The sequence below is a fragment of the Hemibagrus wyckioides genome, linkage group LG11 (genome assembly GCF_019097595.1).
Source record: "Hemibagrus wyckioides isolate EC202008001 linkage group LG11, SWU_Hwy_1.0, whole genome shotgun sequence".
Taxonomy (NCBI): Eukaryota; Metazoa; Chordata; class Actinopteri; order Siluriformes; family Bagridae; genus Hemibagrus; species Hemibagrus wyckioides.
The window spans coordinates 26,515,544-26,536,696 of record NC_080720.1 but is presented as its reverse complement, the minus strand read 5'-3'; the positions used below and the strand labels follow the sequence as shown (position 1 = coordinate 26,536,696).

The 21,153-nt window shown below is 38.6% G+C and overlaps 1 protein-coding gene across 15 annotated transcripts in view; it reads right to left on the bottom strand.

Moving 5' to 3' along the window:
* Window positions 1-314: 314 nt before the first annotated feature.
* inpp4ab (inositol polyphosphate-4-phosphatase type I Ab) overlaps window positions 315-21,153 on the bottom strand; it is a 51,342-nt gene continuing 30,503 nt past the window's right edge. For 4 of the 15 annotated variants that reach the window (XM_058402773.1, XM_058402782.1, XM_058402781.1 and 1 more), the window contains 9 exons: window positions 19,880-20,207; window positions 15,105-15,137; window positions 14,692-14,864; window positions 12,559-12,682; window positions 12,096-12,363; window positions 11,819-11,916; window positions 11,473-11,585; window positions 10,320-10,474; window positions 315-2,957 (listed from right to left, as the gene is read on the bottom strand). In XM_058402773.1, the coding sequence (XP_058258756.1) occupies window positions 2,825-2,957; window positions 10,320-10,474; window positions 11,473-11,585; window positions 11,819-11,916; window positions 12,096-12,363; window positions 12,559-12,682; window positions 14,692-14,864; window positions 15,105-15,137; window positions 19,880-20,207 (1,425 nt within the window). In that variant the 3' untranslated portion in view covers window positions 315-2,824. The other 11 variants (XM_058402767.1, XM_058402766.1, XM_058402771.1 and 8 more) reach the window with 7 other exon arrangements.

Here is a 21,153-nt window from a genome sequence, read left to right as displayed (position 1 = left end):
TGCATGTGAGGAGTGAAGGCTGGCCCGTGTGATCCGATACAACAGACAAGCTACTGTTGCTCAAATTGCTGAAGAAGTTAATGCTGGTTCTGATAGAAAGGGGTCTGAATACACAGTGTATGATGGGGCAGCAAAAGGGGGACCAACACAATATTAGGCAGGTGGTCATAAAGTTATGCCTGGTCAGCGTATACACACCCCCCCAACACTGACACCCACTCACACAAACATCCTCTCTCTCTCTCTCTCTCTCTCTCTCTCTCTCTCTCTCTCTCTCTCACACACACACACACAGAAAGTAAAAATGAGCTAGATTAAAGCACATATTTCTCTTTTTAATGGCATCATATATTGGTGACAGCTTATTGTACAGCAGAACTCTTTGTAGACATCGTACACAGCTTAATAAAATATTAATAAAACAGGAATAAATACAAATCAAGTTCAAATATCTGGGAACATAATATTGTTTAAATACATTAGGGTCTATAAATTTCAGTCATTAAAACCCATCAACGTGTGTAAAATGAAAACAAAAACAACAACGGCAATGATACAAAATGCACAAATAAAAATTCTGAATAACGAATGCAAACAAGATTGAAGTTGCATTTCACAGTCGGGCTGACGGCTGCCAGCTGAGGTTGATACGGTAACATGACGCTTGACAAAAGATGACAGTAGTGCGTTGCGCTCTTTATAAAGGCTTTGCAGATTAATATGTAGGTGAATGAGACACTTTGGGATATGAGAGCTGAACACATGGATTGCATTCATGCACATGGCTGCAACAACAACAACAACAAAAAAATCCTGGAAAGTACATGGCTATAATATTTTCATGAAATGAAGGCATTTCTGAAGACTGGGGCATAGAATGATACTTAATGCACTCCACAATATAAAGAAATCTAAATGATCACACTCCCTCAGGCCTATAGCAAAAACAGCTAATATCTATTTATTATATTACTATACTATAGATATAGAATGAGTGTGAGGGGATGTGTGTGTGTGTATGTGTGTGGATACTCTGATAAGTGATGAATGTATGTGTGTAGATCATGATCACTAATGTGTGTGTGTGTGTGTGTGTGTAGATCATGATCAGTTAATGTGTTTGTGTTGGCACAATGATCAGTGGAGTGTGTATGTGTGTGTTGACACAATGATCAGTGACGTGTGTGTGTGTGTGTGTGGATACTCTGATCAGTGATGAATGTATGTGTGTAGATCATGATCATTAATGTGTGTGTGTATGTGTGGGTGCAGATCATGATCATGATGTGTGCGTGTGGACACCACAAGCAATGAAGAGTATGAGTGTAAGTGTGAGACTGTGTGTGTGTGTACACCATGATCAGTGAAGTGCGTGCGTGCATGCTTGTGTGTGTGTGCACCATGATCAGTGATAATGTTGAGAATCCACTGAATCTCCCTGTCTCAAAGAAGAAAACCTCATGCACGAAAGACTCAAAATGGAAGAGGAAAATAAAACTTTGTGACTTTACTATTATTATTTTCTATACTGATTCATTTTTAACTCTCCAAAACGTTTCCTTGTTGCTGGGGTTGGTGCAATCAAGGGAACATCGTTTGTCCGTTTAATTAAGTGTGTTTACATCTTTATAACTGGCCAAGATTAGCAATACAGGAAGTAGCGAGTGTGTTAAGCAAATTAAACAAATATTGTGGGAGTAGATACTGAATAGATATGAGCGTGTTTAAATTGCGTACAATGATTACACAAAGAGCTGAAATGTTATTTGTTTGTGGTATTAGAAATGCATGAATATGTGGTGGTCTGGGAAAAAACGTCCGATGTCAGGCGCCATGACTGAATTCTGGCAAACATCTTCCTAGAACATGCTTGGTAAATAATAAATTTCATGAAAACTATGTGGTTTCTGCCTGCAGAGATCACTAAGTAAAGAGCCAGTTTAATGATCGTGACTGAACAAACGATCAGTCTGCCTAAAGTCCATGCTTTAGCAAAGTAGATGCTTTCTAACACAGAACATGACGAGCTGCTGGTATTGATAAAGGATCAATTTAATCTGCATAAATTGTAGACGTGAAATTATCCGTGGTCACTGGAAATGTTGCGATGAAGGCAATCAAAGTTATTATTATTTTTTTGTGTGGAAATGTTTAAATACTTTTCAAATTTGCCAAGAAGGCAACTTCAGCACTGATGTTGGAGAAATCAGTCGAGTGATGAGAGGACGACGAGGCTCATGTTCGCCAAATCGCCGCGAGTGACTTTCACCTCAGGAGATAAGACTAGATACTAGATACTAGATAGTCTTCTAGGCACAATTAAAAATAATTTTCCCCAAACAGAAATAATTTACCTCAGGTACGGCTGTAGCTGTCAGAACTTCGTAGAGTAGAGAAGAAAAAAGAAAATGAAGATTTTCCCAGGCCGCCAAGCATATATAGATCAACTATACACAATTTTGTATTTGTGTCTATTAACCTTACATTTTTTTACTCTATAGTACTCCATATTATTAATATTTATCTACAGAAAGAGATTACACTGCCAAAAGCTGCTTTTGGCAATGCTTTAATAATGTGGGAATGACGTGTACTATCAGAGTGGTTAATGATTATTGGTTTAGAGCTGGGATTTAAAGGTGGGATCAGGAACATGTGATGCGCTATGAGTGTCTTATGAGGCCCACATACTGACATCCGTGTCAGGTCTAGATGGACTACAGCATATTTTACATACCAGCCGCACAGTGATTGTTTTTTCCTGTGATGTTCTCATCCACTTCGGATTAATCTCTTTAGTTTTGCACAAGCCTGGACCTCGTGCTCACGTCTCCACTTTTCCGAACGTCCCCTCAGGAGGGCGGTAATGCTTAGGGAAAGCCTTCAGCTGGAGAGAGTTGAAAGCGTATTTGCGGCATCCAACGTTCTTCACCGTGTTCTCACGCCGGCATCCCTCGCTAGGGGGAGGAGGAAGGGGGGGGGTTTGGGGGTTATGAAAGCAAGTGGAATTGAACACCAAAAAAAAAAAAAAAAAAGAACAGAAAAAACAAGGGGGCATGTTTAGAGATCATGAGCAAAGAAAACTCAAGACAATCAAGAAGCACAGGTGTATGATAGGATGGGATATAGAACAATGGCGTTATGGGTAGGCAGTGTAAAAATGGGGGGCTGGAAGAATGCTGTAAAATGGGATTGAAAAAAAGCAAGCAGGACATGCCGCTGAGCCAATGCTTGTCAATAGATAAAAGAGTTGGACTGAGAAACAGTTGCACTTTGAATAGAATAAAAAAATGCACTTAAGTTACAATGCTAAATATTTTTGTCTGGCTGTATTTGGAAAATCAATTGTTATCAGTAGAAAGTTTAAAAAAAAAAAAGAGGTTAAAAGGTGGGCTGACTGTGTACAACATAAGTGAAAAAATTAAGACTAGCTTATTATAAATTAAGACTGGTTTTGACAAAGTGGCTTCATACAGAACATCTGTTACCACAACCGTAACAAAACAAGCTAACAAACAGCTGAACAATAGTCCTGCTCATCCCACTATACTCACTCACAAGCGTAGAGATAATACGGAAGAGCAAAGCATAGATGGAGATGCACCGTCATCAGATTCTCGCAAAAGCAGCTCACACCACAGTGGCCTATATCCTTCACGTTCTCTACGGTCATGTCTCAAACTCTAGAGGTAGTTTAACATAGCTTATTCCTTAGCAAATAATATAAATAGGAATGTAAACATTCTCTAAGCAAGGAAGCGGAAGCTAAATGCAAGCGCTACCCGAAAGTCTATTAGCATGCGAAATCCATGACAACAAACACAGACATTCTCACTAGCAAGAAACGAAACTCTTGACTCTTGTAGCTTGCGTCTTGTAGCCGCTACTCTTTTAGTTCTGATGAGTTATAAAACTAGTTAAACAAATTAAACAATGCACGAATCAGGGTTAAAATCAGTTAAAATCAGTTTACATGTAACAAGCTAAGCTCTGAACTAGCTTCCTTAGCAGATTAGCAAAACAAGCTACCTGTACCAGCTACATACAACCATCAATCTCCACTACTTTGTATGCATTTTATGTGACAAAATAACATGAAACCATTATTATACCTTCGTTTTCAAACTGTAAAAGAGAGATAGGAGCTAAAGTTATGAGTGAAGAAACGTCATGTCACACAGTTGCTCTGAGGAACCATCTGGATTTGTTACTTTACTGTGCCACACAGAATTGAAAAAATCTCAGTTCAAATGTCACGCTGTTGCTTCGTCACTGAAAACATAGTTCTGTCGCACAGAAAACAATTGATTTTCTGTCGCTTTGTCACTTGCTAGTGTGAATGTAGGCTAATCATTCCCCGAGCGTCACACAAACTTATTATTCATTCCAAAAAACCGTAATAAACAGAGCAATACACGCAAAAAAACTATTCTGTAAATAAGACAACGGAGGGAGTGTAACTCCAGTGAACAGATATGACACTGCAACCTCATGCATCATATAGAAGGACAAGAGCAGTGCAAAGTCCCCAAAAAAAGTCTCACATCGAAAACTAGTGACCTATTTAGTAACCTATTTAATACCTCAAATCATATAAATGATATAAACAGATGTCCTGCAGTTTAGGATGTCTAATCTCACCTAAAGCATAAATATCCAGAACTCAATTCCAAGTCAAGTGATACAATAAAATCCATCAAACCTATAGAAAATTTTTTATATCTTTTTTCATATATCAAACTCTTCTGAGGATCCATCAGGCCTACTAACTCTCTCTCTCTCTCTCTGACATTTCTCTAAGTATATAAATAGCCACTATGAAAAATATGCCAAGCATATTTTTAGACACAAGCTTTTAAAAAAGCCAAACGATTCCCAAATGACCAAATGTGGATATTCAGAGCAGTCGATTTCATTACTTTGGTCAGATGAAAGAGTTTTGTTTAGAAATGAAGAAATCCTGACCAGGCTGTTGAGAAATATTCATTTATGTTTCAGAATGCATCAATACTGCTAATCAAGTGTTGGTCCAAAACCGTGCTCATGAAATCGTACTCAAGACCCAATGTTTGACATGTGACGAAAGTCTAGCCATCACACGCAATCATACTAGACTGTGAAAAATACCATAGGAGTAACTGGAGCATCTTACAATTAACATGACAAAACGTTTAGACAGTAGGTTTGTTGTGCAAAGCAGTATTCAATTCAATTCATTATAATTAATACAGAGCTGTTAACAACGAACATGGTTACAAAGCAGCTTTACAGGAATATATAAATTCAAAAGATATATAATTTAAAATAAAATATATCAATTTATTAATAATAAATTAATATTGATATATTAATTAATAATTAATGTATTAATATATTTAATATCCTGCTCCTAATATCATTTTATTAAATAAATATTTTAATTGTTTACATTTTCCCCCACATTTTTCAATTAATTTTTACATTTTTCAGTAATCAATTTAATTGAGCCTTTATCGGTATCAGCAAGCATGGTCATTTAAAGGAAATACCGTGAATTGTGAAAACACAAATGAACTTGTGATTGTCTCATTTGACAGTTTCTCTGCACGTTCGACATCACTGCTAAACTTCGTTTCAGCGAGCACTGAAACAACGTGCCTACGAGACAGAGAAAGTGTATGTCAAGGCTCATTGTAATGACCACGATCGCTGATGATGATCTTTGTGCTCACGTCCAACCCCCTCGCTGTCTCCGTCTAACCGCTGTAGAAATCTCAACAGCAATAAATAAAAAGTTCCATGATGCCCCCTGTTGTGTATATTATAGGAAGTAGGTGAGCGCTGATTTTAGTAACTCTATCGACGAGTGAATAACAAACCAAAAACATAGTCTGTCTGGGGGGAAAAAATAGCATTAATACATCCCTATTTGTGCAGCATACAAAAATCCAGGTCTGATCCAGATCTCAGAACATATTTATTTGGCATCTCCGAACAAATACTGAAAATATATTGATTATACAGGACTGAGGAAGCTCATACGATAACCTTCTGTGCTAGTAAAGGTTGTGAATTCAAATCTCAGTACAGCCAGGAAGCTCCTTTGACTCGGCCCTTAATCCTCCCGTGCTAAAAGCGGCTGCCGAGGAAATAAATATAGCAATCATAGCAAAAATAGAGATTTCTAAGATAATGAGCTGGGAAAGCCCCAGGAAGAGCTGTGAAGCGTTTGGGACCTGAATATTATTAATATGGCACAAAGAAAGCAACATAATTAGTACAATATTTGGCACTAGAAAGTTACATTCTGCTTAGGATTTCCTGCATAATTTGCCTTAGTAGAAAAAGCAACACGTTTAGGTTCGCATCATCTAAAACAAGACTCGGATAATAAACAGACGTATTCAGTTAACCAATGCAACCTAATTGAAATTGAAGTCAAATGAAAAAGGGCATATTGCGAAAATTATTGGCTAATAAAAAATAATCATATTAAAAATACCGAGCTATATTTACTGCATAAGTAAAAGTTCCCCTGACCTAATGTACAATCAGATTCACCTGCTGCTAAAACGTCGTTGTAAAAGTGCACCGGCTTTGTATATAGGAGATAATGCTCTGGCCAAGCCGACAGCTTTGCATTTTAAATACAAACACATGGAAGACGTCAAAATTCAATCACAAATCACTGAGGAAATATGATCTTGGTTAAGAAACTGTGTCTCTATGGTATATGGTCTTTAGAACCAACACATCTGTAGCATGTACAGGGAAAAAAACGAAACAACAAATTCTTACACTTTGTGTGATTATCTTATACTTAATAAAGTCTTATATATCTATATACACATGTATGTATATACAGTATGTTATAAATCTTGGGATGGACACCCCAGGTATATAGGGAAGTAAGGAAGTAAGGCAGAAACGCATTGTTAGGGACACAGAGACCTTTAAACACATGTGTAGCCACTGAACATGGAAAAGTTTGGAAAGCAAAAAAGGAAAGGAGGAAGGCAATCAAGCAAGAAAAGCAATATTTAAATACTATTAAAAAAAAAGAAAAAGAAAAAAAAAAGAAATTAAATTGAAATAAAAAGATGTTATGACTAGATCAAATAAATAAACAAATAAAGGAATGAATAAATAAATGGCTTGTAATGAAAATTAAAAAAGCAAATAAATAAATAAATAAAGACAGAAAGAACAAGAAAGGAGAAATAAAAATAAAAAAACCTCAGCATCAGAACAAAATGACAGACGAACGGAAAAAACTTAAAAATAATAAAGAAGTAAAGAGAGAGCTAGAGAGAAAAAGAAGAAGAAGGTGTAGAGCTGTGGGAGTGTAGTGGCTCAGCTGCAGCGGAGTTTGGCCAGCAGGTAGGCGACGCTGAGGAAGAGCCAGACGATGAGCAGGTTGGGGCTGAGAGCGAGCAGAGGCAGAGAGTACAGCAGACTGGGCTCTAGTCTCAATTCCCGCACGGGCAACACGCCGCTCAGGTTCTTCTGCGTCACGCCCTCACGGGTACCAACGCTGCAGCCAAGGGGTGGGGCAGAGGGTCGGAGGGTGGGGTGGTAGGGGGGGCGTGTTCACAGACGTTTCACAATAGGGTTTGGAATGAAATAACCGCAGCAGGAAAGACAGTGAAGAAGATCAATGATAAAATAATAAATAAATGAATAAAACATTGTAAGGTATATAGGGATAAAATAAATGTATGTTCAAGAGGGAAAAAAACAAAACAATAAATAAGACCAAAAATGGAAACAACGTCACATAAAACAAAACAGAAACAAAAACAGACGACGCAGAGAAACAAAATGGAGAGAAGAAGAGAAAGCGAAGAAGAGTAAATTAAGAAGAAGTTCAGCTTAATCCATGTGTACATTCTCAGACAGAACGCTACCAAGCTGCACTTTTCCTTGATGCTGAAATGGTACCATTAAGAGCACTACTTTTATACCTTTAGTATGTAATTGTAATCCCTTTAAAACAATTTAGGGTGTATATATATATATATATATATATATATTTTTTTTTTTACCTTAAAGTTCCCATGAAATGACATACACTGGAAAAAAGAAATATGAAGTCAGTCAAGATTTAAGAGGTATAGTTTATGTAAAAATATTATGTTTCTCAACAAAGTGTGATTTCATTGCTTAGACTTAAACTCAATTTGAACATGCTTCTAAATGACTCGATTAAATGATGTAGAATGCGTGTGATCAATTCATATAGCATTACTGTAGGTTACATTGTGAAATCTCACATGGACGTTGGCACTGATGGGAACTAGAACTATAGTATTACATTCATGTGGAACCAATGTAGGAGTAAGAATTAAGTCAATTCAATAAGCTTTATTTTCCCCAGAGAGAGTGACATTGTGTTGAACTGCTTAGTGGACTTACACAACAACCAACAGACACAGTTCAAGATATGACACATGAAATCTAATCAAACCTAATTTGAAAAAACCTCATAGTAGTTTAGCACGTATACTGTATGGAGAAGGCATAGAGTTTAATAAATAATCAATAATAATACAGAAAGAATGCATGCCAGGGGGTGGTGTGATGCAGCACAACGTGCAAGTGGAGTGCTGCTAACCCCCTGAAGTGCATTATATTTGTATAACAGCATGGTTTTGGAGTGTGTTATTCTGTTTATACCACAGTGCTGTGATTTTGGTTTCAGGGGCTCTTAAGGATGCATCATTAAAGCTTTAAAGCCAATTAAAGATAGATATTCACCCTAAAAAGATACCATAAGGTACACAAGATGTCTCCATGATGGTACCATCCCAGCAGCAATGAAAAGTACAGAGTGATTTCTTTATTCCTGAGAGTGTACAATGAAAGGCCCAATTAGGAGACAACATTTCCTGTACGTTATTTACAAAGCTTCAGGGTCGTGCAAGCTAGAGCATGCAACAGATCCACGTCGCTAATGCAGCCCAAAATAAATAAATAAATAAATACACAACATCCCTCTTATCCACTGCGGTGGAGTGTAACGTGGCCCAAAAATAAAGTGCAGCTCCAGAGCCACCCAGGCATAGGTTAAGACCTATGGAGGAGTAGAGGGAAGTGTGTGGAGAGTGTGATTTCTCGTGCACTAGAGCAAAACACACTCACACACAACTTTGCTCTTTGTTGCAAAGCCATTTTTCGAGATACTGATCACCAGGTGAACTCGGCAGCCTACATGACTTGACATGACTTGAACAAAATCATCCCGCTTCTTGTCTCCTTTCTCTGAAATCCATGACGCTTTACAATCCCTTCTTTTACAATCGCTCGACTTACACTTCAGAGAGGATCCAAGAAGGGGATAAGTAGTAGTGTAGATGATTTGAGATGAAGCCATTCCACCTATACATGCTATGTTAAAATGCCTTTTCGAAATGTTTGTTCATTACCCCTGCAGTGATTACTTTTAGTTTATTTATTGGCTCAGCTTCTGCTTCTTATCTGTTCAGCAAGCAAAGCACAGGAGGGTGGATCGATAGGGATGGAGAGGCAAGGCAAGATGGCTGGTGGAGATAATGCATTGTCACTTGACCCCAAAAAAACCCAACAACCACAACAAACAATAAACAAAAACAACAGGAGCAGCAGCAAGAGCAAAATCCAGAAGCAGAGACACACAGACTTCCAGAAAAAAGATGATGAGCTTCAAGACTGCTTAAGTTTATAGACAGAAAGATGCAGATAAAGAACTGGAGAGACGTACAGTACAGCAGTGTCGAAAAGTCTGAACCTGCTTTATTCTTTGTTAACATAGGATTGTTAAATTTAAGCTTTAGTTAAAAACAATGATTATATTTAAAATATATATTTAATATACCTGAAAGTTTAGTGTCTGTCTGTCTGCCTAAATGTTATATAGATAGATAGATAGATAGATAGATAGATAGATAGATAGATAGATAGATAGATAGATAGATAGATAGATAGATAGATAGATAAGAGATGAGCTAATAAGCTACATAAGTTCTTTAATAGAGACTGAGGGAAGCAAACGTGTGAAATGTGGAAGAGGACGACGCCGTAGTAATATCCTTGTCCTCTTTCCCGAGACATGTAGGTGTAATGTTCTGTCCTCAGATGCCAAGATAAAATACCATCATTTTAGGGGTGTTTATTTTCTTTGCCAGAAAAGTTACACCACTTTGCTGACTAGCATGACTCTGCTTGTTAAAACTGCAAAAATGATACACATATTACTAGCTAATTCCACTGCTGATGGTTAATGGAATCAGACTTTTCGATCCTCCTGTATCTAGTAAGACTCGTGCGGCTGGCATTGTCCCGGTTCTGAGGCAAAGTCTTACCTCCGCATGCAGTCGAGTGCCTGAGTGAAGACCTGAGGTGCCATGCCATGCTCGTGCTGCAGGATTAGACACTGCTCCAGCGTGACAGACATGGCCGTGCGGTCCTTCGCACTCTTACAGCTTGTAAAACGTACACCGTTTAGCCGCCGGCAAATCTAAAAGCGAAAAGGATATGAATTACACCGGATAAAATTACAGTTTATTACAGCAAAGTCAGTACAGACTTGGTGTGCAGTATGGCAAGTCAGATGTAGTGTTTCAATAGTAAACAAATCAGTGTTTTTTGAACAAATCTTTTAAGTACATGATTCGTTCTCGGTGACATCCATCTACTGACTCATATTTTTCATTCACTTAAGACATTACCACTTTGGCAGCTTTTTCCTGCTTGTTCCAGACCATACTAGAGTACAAGCTGTGTAGGAGCAGGTCATCGTTTGGACGTATTGAATCGAAAACACCTCTTACTGAAGGAGACCTGGTGTTGATTCTGAACAGAAACTGAAGGAACTGGTTTGTGAACAATATGATCGAACTGGGACTTGTCGGTTGTGAATGAAAAAAAGGCACAACATGTGTCCATCATTGAGTTTGGGTATGAGTCTTTGAGGCTCAACAAAAGGAGATGGAAGAGCACTTGAGCACTGGAGAATTATTATATCTGTGCATGAGGCATAATCCCAGTTTATGAATATGTAATGAATGACAATGACCTTACTCAATAAAAATGATTTTATTACCACAAATGTGCTTTTTTTTAAACATATAATATAGGAAAATATAGTAAATCTGCTGCTGATGAAAATATTAATCACCATTTTTCACATCTTATTTCTCACAGTTTCATTGTATTTCTTTTGTACAGTACATAAAGCATTAAAATGCAATTAATCTGATATCATACAAGTGTACAGTAGAAACAAATTGCTTCCTTAGCATATCCTAACTCATAAAGACAAATAGGTTTGGAGACAGGCTCAGGCATTGCACTGCACACCTGAAGCAGCTGGCTTGCTCAAGAGCCCAGCAGGAACTGATTAACAGTTCTAGGACTGCAGAGAGCTAGTTATTTAGAAATGTGAAAAATGTGTTGCGATTCCGAACAACAATACAAATGGGAGGAAAAAAAAAAAAACTATGATGTATTATCTACCTCTGCAGCCTGCCAGAGGATGTCAACGTTCTTATTTTTCCTGGCATGAACATTTTGACCAAGGAAGCGCAAGAGCTCGGGAAGACATGTCTGACTACGGGAACGAGGGAGGCCTAGGAGGAATAATAGAGGGAATAGAGAGACAAATCGATGCCATTAGTGTTGGAAGTAAATATGAAATTTGACACTATTGTTCAGAATATTTCAGTAGACAGGTTTGAAAACAGAGACAGCAAAGTCAGACAAGTTCATGCTGGAATCCATCTTGGAAATCTGTTAAGTTTTTTTTTTTTTGCAAGAAAACTGGTGGAAGAACATGTGGCATAAAGAACATGTGGTGACTCACAGTCATCTGGAAGCACCTCCTTGAACTGTTCATAGTAGGAATTCAGACGCCCCAGGCTCTCCGAATTAATGATCTCCTGCAAGGACGTGTCCCCAAACCTGGACACACACCAGAGTTATGTGCTTTTTAATCCTTACACAAACTGTACAGAGACATCTAAAAGGTATGTTCAATTATTATTACACAACAGTGTTGACACAAACTGAAACTAAATAACTGAAGTAGATGTTGATATTGAAATGACTATGTTCCAAACACAACGGTATTAAAAACTCACTTCTCAGCTAGCGTTTGCTGCTCGTTGATGCCCACATTGAAGTGAACGGGTTGTACTCGCAGCAGCATGCCGTTCTGAATTTCCCGAGGAAGCGCGTCGAACATGGTCCCTGGCAGTGGAATGCGCACGTTAAAGCCGTCGCGGTTCCCTGTGATCACAGGCAGCATGTCTGGAGAGGATGCTGACACAGCCTGTGTCACCTTAAACGTTACGTTCCTTAAGTCCATGACGCCCACACTCATGTCCTCAAGCATGGCTAGCTCCTCTCCTACAATGCACACAAACACATACACACAAACACATACCTGGATGTAAACTTCAACAACCTTCCACATGCTTAATGAATATTAACACCTTTAGCTGTGCTGCTTTATAATTGGGTCAGATATAAATCATCAGGACATGTCTAGCTGACTATGTACAATATGAAAAACCCAGCAAACAAGATGCTCTGCAGGTTTACCGTAGGTACTCAGTAGACTTTCAAACTGAGCGAGCAGTCCGATGGTGTATAGCTGCCTCAGGAAGCCGTCGTTACGGAGACAATTCCTCAGTTTAATAATAAAGCCACAAATAAGTGCCGTAAGCTAGAGAGAGAAACAAAGAAGCGTGCATTACATCATCTTCCTCATAACCTGTGATGATTTGTTTCTCACTATTAAAAAAATTCTGGTGCACATTTGATGTCACTAATTCGAAGACTTTACCAGCTTTATTTTTATTGTAAACTTTAAGTTTATTGCTCTTTCAGCTTCAGTGGCTAGTTCATGGATACAAATATTACTCAAACCTTTAATAAAATTTAAAAAAATCCAATAATTCAGTACAATATGACAATTCTATATTAAAGATTCTTAAAATTTATTTGTGATAAAAATTGTAAACATTCTCCTTTTTTCCATGGTTCTTGCAATATTGACAGGATTCTTCGTCCTTCAATAAACAGCCATGGGGCAATCTGATGGGCTTGAGGTCAGATAGTGTTTTGATTGCGCTCTCTGATTATTTCCATGTAGGCTTTTTTTTTCAACCATGTCTATTTTACCAAAATGCCAAAATGTCCCAAAATCCAGCAGAAAACTATGCTGTAACTGTGTCTTTGTAACTGATTTACTCGAATTAAAATGTCAACAATTGGATGGTCTGTCTTCAAAGATTTCAGTGCTGGAAGGCAGGATTTTAAATCAGTATGAAGTTCTGCTCTTTTGCTATTTCAATATTTCAGAGCAGGAAATAGAGCACAGCACTTCTGCCTGGAATACGAATGCAGAATATGGTGCTGGTGGCTGATTACTGCTGCTGCTGATATGTGACTGTCTATTTTTGACCCGTCTGTGTATATAGGATTATGGATAAGAAAGGACTTCTTATGTCAAAAGCATGCATTATATATATGTTTTAATATGGGTGTCATGAACACAAATTCTTGGAGGTAGGATGCAAATGCTGTTTGTTGATCACCATCTCAAGAAATTAGAAAACTGCTCAAAATAAAAGTCTATTGGACTATCCAATAAATGTCAGGCAAGCAGCAGGGGCAAAAACAGGCATAGGTCAATCAGGATATAATCAGATTCCAAACAGGTTAGGCACAATCATGGTCAAGAACAAAAAACAATGCTTAGTCAATAAAACATGTACACAGGAACATCAGCACAGGCTTTGGTAGACCTCACTGAATGTATACTTCACAAATAAATTATAACAAGGTGCATTTAAGCTGTGCTAAACCTAACATACATATTTAAACACAGGTACATAATGTACATAGAATGATGGTGAGGATGGGATGATGGGAGTGCAGGTGGTTGCTGGGAGTGCGAGTCCATGGTGGACGAGTTGAAACAGAGTCTGTAACGTGATGATGTGACGATGGGGCAGTTCCGGGTTGCATAACTTTTCCAGTCTCCAAGGGGGAATTGAACAGAAGTGAGTCTGGGTTTGACCTCATACGCCTTCGTGTAAACAGGCATTAATCTACTGTACTTGCTAGTTATACAGTACACTGTGCTTGTCTGTTGCATTATCTAGCTAAAAACATAAAACTATGAGACATAACATAAGACATGACAAATGATTTTACTAAGAAAGATACTCGCTTCTTCTACAATACCAAAAGTCTGGCTTGTGCTGCACTTTTCCTCCAGAGTCTTTTAATCTCACAGTTCAAGGATGTGTCCCAAACCAAACCAAGTAGTAAAGCTGAAGAGTAATGCAAGCAGGTGACATGACAAAGTATTTAGTACAATAGTATGCAGTTTGGGATGAAGCGCTATTATCTGTGATTACTCAGTGTTACAGAAGAGTTATGAGAATAAATGAGGTTTATTGTCTGCATTAATGCGGCTGTCACAGTTACTGAGTATCAAATAAAAGAGAAAGACTTCTCAACAATAGCTTGTCTATTAGCCAGCCAATCAGCCTTCACTGTGATTGCCTAATCGAGCAGGAGGGAGCTAATGCGCTAACTCATCCAACCCAAATATTCATGTATACATGCTCATACAATTCCCAGCATTCTTAGTAAGGATAATAGCATTATGTTCCTTGGCCATTTTAGTAGTTTCTTTTTTCAGTACATGCCTGGTGTACTCACCGTTTGGCAGAAGACCACGTCTCGGCGGTACTGCACACTGAGGTCCATGGCTATGGTTGGCGCTCGGTCTTGCATCAGCAGGAACACCATTGACTTTTTCGCCTTGTCGCTCATCATTGCCACACATTCCGTTAGCGTCGTTAGCAGGGGATACAGAGCCTCACTCCACTCACCTGACACACGCATGACCACACACACAGACGAATCAGTACTACAGACCAGCATTATTCACTGTGAAGTAGCAATTAAAGAGTCAATATGCAAAATATTGGAATAATTTCTACTGCTTCAGGACAACATAAAAAACAGACAACACAAAGCACAGGTAAATTATGGACAAAATGACTCTTGTAAACATTTAGCATAAGCACGTGAGCGATAAGGGGGTCGTAAGGGGTTGGTGGGGATCTTACCTGGGTAACTCTCCTCTCTGCTGCTACTGGCATCTAGAGGGGCAACATGCACAGTTAGGAAGCACAACCAGCACATACAGTGTGGCCTTGCCAAGCACACACGGACAAATACACACACGCACACACACATACACTGTGGCTCAACATGGCCATAGACATGATATAGACATTAACTTGGATTTTAAAACTTTGCTAAACATAGCATGAAATTGTCTGAAATTCTATTTATCCTGGTAAGGGTTGTGTTGGATCCAAAGCCTAATCTGTGTACACTGGGTATGAGGTGAAAATACACTACTCACAAAAAGCTAAGGATATTCGGCTTTTGGGTAAAATTTCAGGATGCACCTAAAATGCACTATAACCTTTACAGGTGAACTTAATTTGACCTTCTCTACACTTCTGAATGAACATGTCCAACTGTTCAGTGTTTCAGTACTTTTTGCATAACTTGCTGTTCTCTAACAAGGTGCAAAATATGCAACTAGTGTTTGATCGATGAATCGACCAATAAATTTTCTGGTTCAATTAGAATTGGTATTTAAACAGTCCTCTTCATCATGCTGTTCACATTTTGACATCATGAGACCAAGATGACACCTAACAATTGATCAACAGTACCTCGCCATTGCGAGGCTTCAGACAGGATGTTCTCAGAGGGAAGTGGCCACTGAGCTTAGAGTGTCACAGAGTGTCATCAGCAGGTTGCGACAGAGATACAGAGAGACTGGAAAAGTCACAGAAAGGCATAGAAGTGGACGTCCTTTGGCCACATCCCACATTGATGACTGTTTCATTGTGAACAGTACCCTGGGGAACCGGTTGTTGAATGCCATTCAACTCCAGGCACATTTAAGGGAGGTGAGAGGCACCCAAGTGTCACATCAGACCATTCAAAACCGTTTACATCAGCATGGTCTGCATGCTAGACGACCTGCATGGGCCAGGGAGCATTTACGCTGGACGAGGGACCAGCGGGCCTCAGTGCTGTTCTCTGATGAAAGTCGATTCACGTTGAGCAGAAATGTTGGCTGCCAACGATGTTGTCAAGGATAGCGCTATCCATCAGGCACTGTTGTCACCAGACGAGCCTTTGGTGGTGGTGGTGTTACAGTCTGGGCAGTGTGTCTACTCAATACAGAACTGCCGTACATCTTGTGAATGGTACAGTGACAAGCCAATACCACCTAAATAACATCATTAATCCAGTCATTGTGCCCCTTGCATGAACAACACAGGCCTAATTTCATCTTCATGGACGACAATGCTGCAGCTCATCGAGGTCGCATCATTAGGGAACGGCTGCTGGAGGCTGGGGTACCTCAAATGGAGTGGCCTGCACTTTCTCCAGACCTGAATCCCATAGAAAACCTATGGGATCAGCTGAGTCGCCGTATAGAGGCTCATAACCCTGCACCCCAGAACCTCAATGACCTGAGGGCCGCCCTTCAAGAAGAGTGGAATGCCATGCCTCAGCAGACAATAAGTCGACTCATGAACAGCATGAGACGTCGTTGTCAAGCTGTAATTGATGGTCAAGGGCACATGACACATTATTGAGACATTGACATTTTTTGTTGTGGTATACCCACCACTGTTGTTGGCTTTTGTTTCAATAAATTGTTTGAGATGAGGAAATCACCATTGCATGCTTCTACTTAAAAGCCCTACTTTCATGATATAATATCACTGTAGTGCGAACTTTTTACATTTTCCATAAATTTCACCCAAAATCCAAATATCCTTAACTTTTTGTGACTAGTGTATGTTACAGATGGGTTGCCAGGTCCATTACAATGGGAAAGTTTATTATAGCCAAATCAACCTACTGGTATGTTTTTAGGGGATAAAAGCAGACAACTCAAAAGACAAGGAGGAGAACATAAGGAGACAAAAAGACCAAAACTCTTTCACCAAAACCTGTTTCACCCAAGCGCGCACACACACACACACACAAACACTCTGGGCTTGTGAGCTATAAGCTATCCCTAAGTTTACATCTAGGAGCTTCGCAATTCTCTGTGAGCCGTCCTTATTCAATCATTTCAAATCTTCCTCCTACTTTTTATGCTATGAATATATGGGTGTCAGTTACTGTTTACTATTACTAACTGCCTATTATCAGTTCCTTATTGTTATAATTATTTGTTTTTCCCCCCAGTATGCTCTGTGCCTGAGTCATGCCAGCCCTCTAACTGGCACAGATTAAACAGACATGCAGCAACACAAAGACACCCCCAGAGTGTGGGCCAGTCAGTGAGCCAATCACTGCACAAGCTGCAGGTCACATGAATATCCAAGCTTAGATGAAAGACAGAAATCTCCAGAAGAGCTGAGAAATGATACGGCGACAAAAACAAAACATGACTCAGTCGCACAAAGTGTTTAACGTTTTCGTATTTGGCACATACCAAGACACAGACAGAGACAAGGTTGTGGACTAACTGTAACAGCGTCATGAGAAAAGTTGGATGATTATAATATGGATTATAAAAGTGATAACGTAAAGATATATATTAAAAAAGAAGAAGAAGAAGAAGAAGAAGAACAAAAAGCTTGTGCATATATAACAACTAATGACAAACTTAGCCAATAAGCCTGTTGCTATGGCAGCATGCACCCTGATGAGCAGGTGATAAGAAGGGACATGAAATGATGTGTGTGTGTGTGTGAGAGAGAGAGAGAGAGAGAGAGAGAGAGAAAGATGGAGAGAGAAAGAGGTAAGCAGCCATATAACTAAGGTCACACATACCTTACAATTTTACTCCCAGAAGTAAAGATGAAGCCAAATTTACTTTGCTTTCACAATACATTTGCACATGATCAAATTCTTTCACAAATGCACAAGTTTTTCACTATTTTCCCACTCTGACTTTTTAGCATTCACACATTCATCTAACACCATGTTTTCAACCGGTGAAGCTGTTACTACTTTGCTGCACTCTCATTGGTGGGCAAACTGATGAAAAAACACTGTAACGGCATATCGGTCACACCAGGCAGTTACAACACTGGCAGACATTAAGAAATTATGTACAATCTGCAAGTAATAAACACAACATGCTATTGCAGGAAAATAATCAGTGATGGGGTGTTGCGATGAAGCCCTATGAAGTTCCCCAAAAATACTGCTACACACTGCAGTGGATTCTTTTCTGCTAACACTACATATGAACACTAAAAATGATTTCTTAATTATACCACAGTGTGGCGTGGTGAATTCTTCAATCTAATTCGTCAGAAGGTGTGAATAATTTTCATATATGTGCACAGTTATAAATACACGTTTCCATAGAAACAGTTCATCCACTCATACTTATACATGTATAGTGGATGCTTGACTTAATCTTAAATGTTTAAAAGTCCAAAAGTCTTGCATACTGAAAATCTGGGATTGTTTTTTGTCCATTTAAAATTGAAACTAAACAAAAGACTTTGGAATTTTTAAATATTTAAAGCAAAGAAATGTCCAATATCTTGAATATTTAATATTTCTAGGTCCCTATTTAAATGCAAGAAAATTTGTAATACTGAGCATGTTAACTGCTTGTACAAAAGATCAGATTTTCCTCATGTCTAATCTCTTCCACAGAAGCATGTGTTTAGAAGACAGACTGATAGATTTGATGTAACATGGATCATAAGTTTTTGCATAAACGACTGGAGTCCATGCCAGCTTGAGAGCAGACTGCCATCAAAAAGTAAAAAGGGAACACATCAAATCCTAAGAATACATGAATACTAAATTTATATAAATATATAAAACATAATACAAAGTTGATATTAATAATATAATCTGCAATGGAAATTGTGGCAAAATAGAAGCTGCAATACCCATGCCTGAGTATGTACATTTACAGCTTCACTTCTGACAATCAATTTTTTGTGACATCTTACTCTTTTCTTTTTTTTTTTTTTTACCAGGTACCAAAAAAATGGAATTTGCCATTGCTTTTTCATGTTAAACTCCACAGTGGTGTTTAATGGCTCATATGGTATGAAGGTAGACACCCAGGGCTTTAAGTTTTAGCGGTTTTTCACCAGTATTCCTGTTTTTATCTAGCCTAGTAGGAGAAATATTTTCATAGAAAAGTTATAAAAATAATTATTTTTCCACCTAAATGTTTCTATCTTCATAGTAAATGGTGATGCTCTCTGAGATGCCTCAAGTGCTTGTCCATAAGCATCTAAAATTTGAAGGCGTTACCTACAACCACTAAAAAGGTTATCCAGGGGTAAAAATGTCTCACACTGAAAGCCAACAGTGTCTTGACTAATTTTAAATCAGACTTGCGGTGATGAAATAATTCATTTATTTATACAGATTGAAAAAGTCAGTTTCTATTCTGTTGGTGGAATGGAAAAAGCCAATTAAAAAAAGGGTTAAAGTACATAGTGGACATAGTGCCAGTTTAAACATTTTTGACCTATTTTTATTGTTTGGACAATAGTCCTTTACTGGGTGTGTGACTAGAAGAAATGCAGAATGTGAAAAGCATGAATCTGATCATGTATGCAAATGAGGAAAGGGCAAGTTTACACAGGAGCAGAGTCATTTTTAAGTGCTTTGATTTGAACCGCAAGCAAAGCAAATCATCCAAGCAGGGAATACCTAATTGCTGTTGTACAAAAGCAAAAGAAATGACTCAGTTCCGAATAAGTCCTAATTATAGACTAAACTATTGTGTGCATGACCTTATAGCCAGAGAGAAGCCGTATAATGGAAGGAAGAAAGAAAGAAGGAAGGAAAGAGAGTGTGTGATTGGGCCACCTACAGGCTTGAGTTTCTGTATTAAGGGAACATGCAGGGTTCAGAGCAGGCAGTGATGATGTGGATGAAGGTGAAGGCAGTGATGAAGATGAACGTGAGGATGAAGATGGTTGATCCCGTGGTGAAGCTGTTGACGCACACTCATTCGTGCAGACTGGGTTGATCCAGAACGCCTGAAACCTCTCGTTACCTTTCTTAGGAACGGCGCTCTGTTGGTCGGCCTGCATCATGTCCTCGCTGCTGCTGCTCCGCAATCGTTCATTCTGCAAGAGTTTATCCACCCGCTGGATGATGCACTCCAGACTCTTATCCACGTTCACCCACACCTTCTCCTGAGTGCCAGAGAAAAGTACAGAGGATATTTGGTTTATATCCTTGTCATATTACGGTAAACTGATCTTAATTACTGCTGCAGCTCTCATCGCTCAACTTCAGTAATACACACACAATCGGATGTGCAGCTACGAGCTCAGTTCATACACATGATATTTCAGCCAAGTATTAGTCTACAAAAAGAAATTGAAAGTAATTTTTATAATATCATGTAAATAAAACAACTAAAACACATACAAAATACTGTATATTGCATATACTGTATATTCCTCTATGATACAATTAATTACATTATTTAATGAAATCTATTAGCCACAGACATTTTAACTCGGCACAGTCACAACATGACAAAAAAAAAAAACATTTATCAGACAAAACAAACAGATTGGCTCTAACTTTGGTTTCTCATCTTGTTTGCAGTTTGTCTCTTGTGGGCATGTAGCCACTGCTACTGTATTGTTGTTACTTGTGGGAATACCATCTGTGCCAGGTTTTTTTTTTTTTTTTATTCTGATGAGAAACGGCAGCTACAGTTCTCTCCGAAAGTATTGAAACAGCTACAAACAGCACCTTTTGGTTAAAAACCACCCATTTTTCAAGAGATCAAAAATATTGGAAGGGTGTTTATTGATGTCTACCTTGTTTAATTGCGTATTTAAACTATTAATAGCTGTGAATGTCTACTCTTGGTTGGAGACCTGTGTTTTATCTGTGAAGACAAAAAGGATAAACAAACATGAAGACCAGAAAGCTGTCTATGGGGGGAAATTACACCATTCTGAATCTGAGAAAAATGGGAAAATCAATCAGAGCCACTGTACAAGCATGGGGCATAGCCAATACAGAAAGAAATAAACCATTTATGTATTAACAACCAGAGATTGAGCAGGTTGTCCACCAAAACAAGAGCAGTTGATGACAAGGTGTTTACAGTCCAGAGTATGA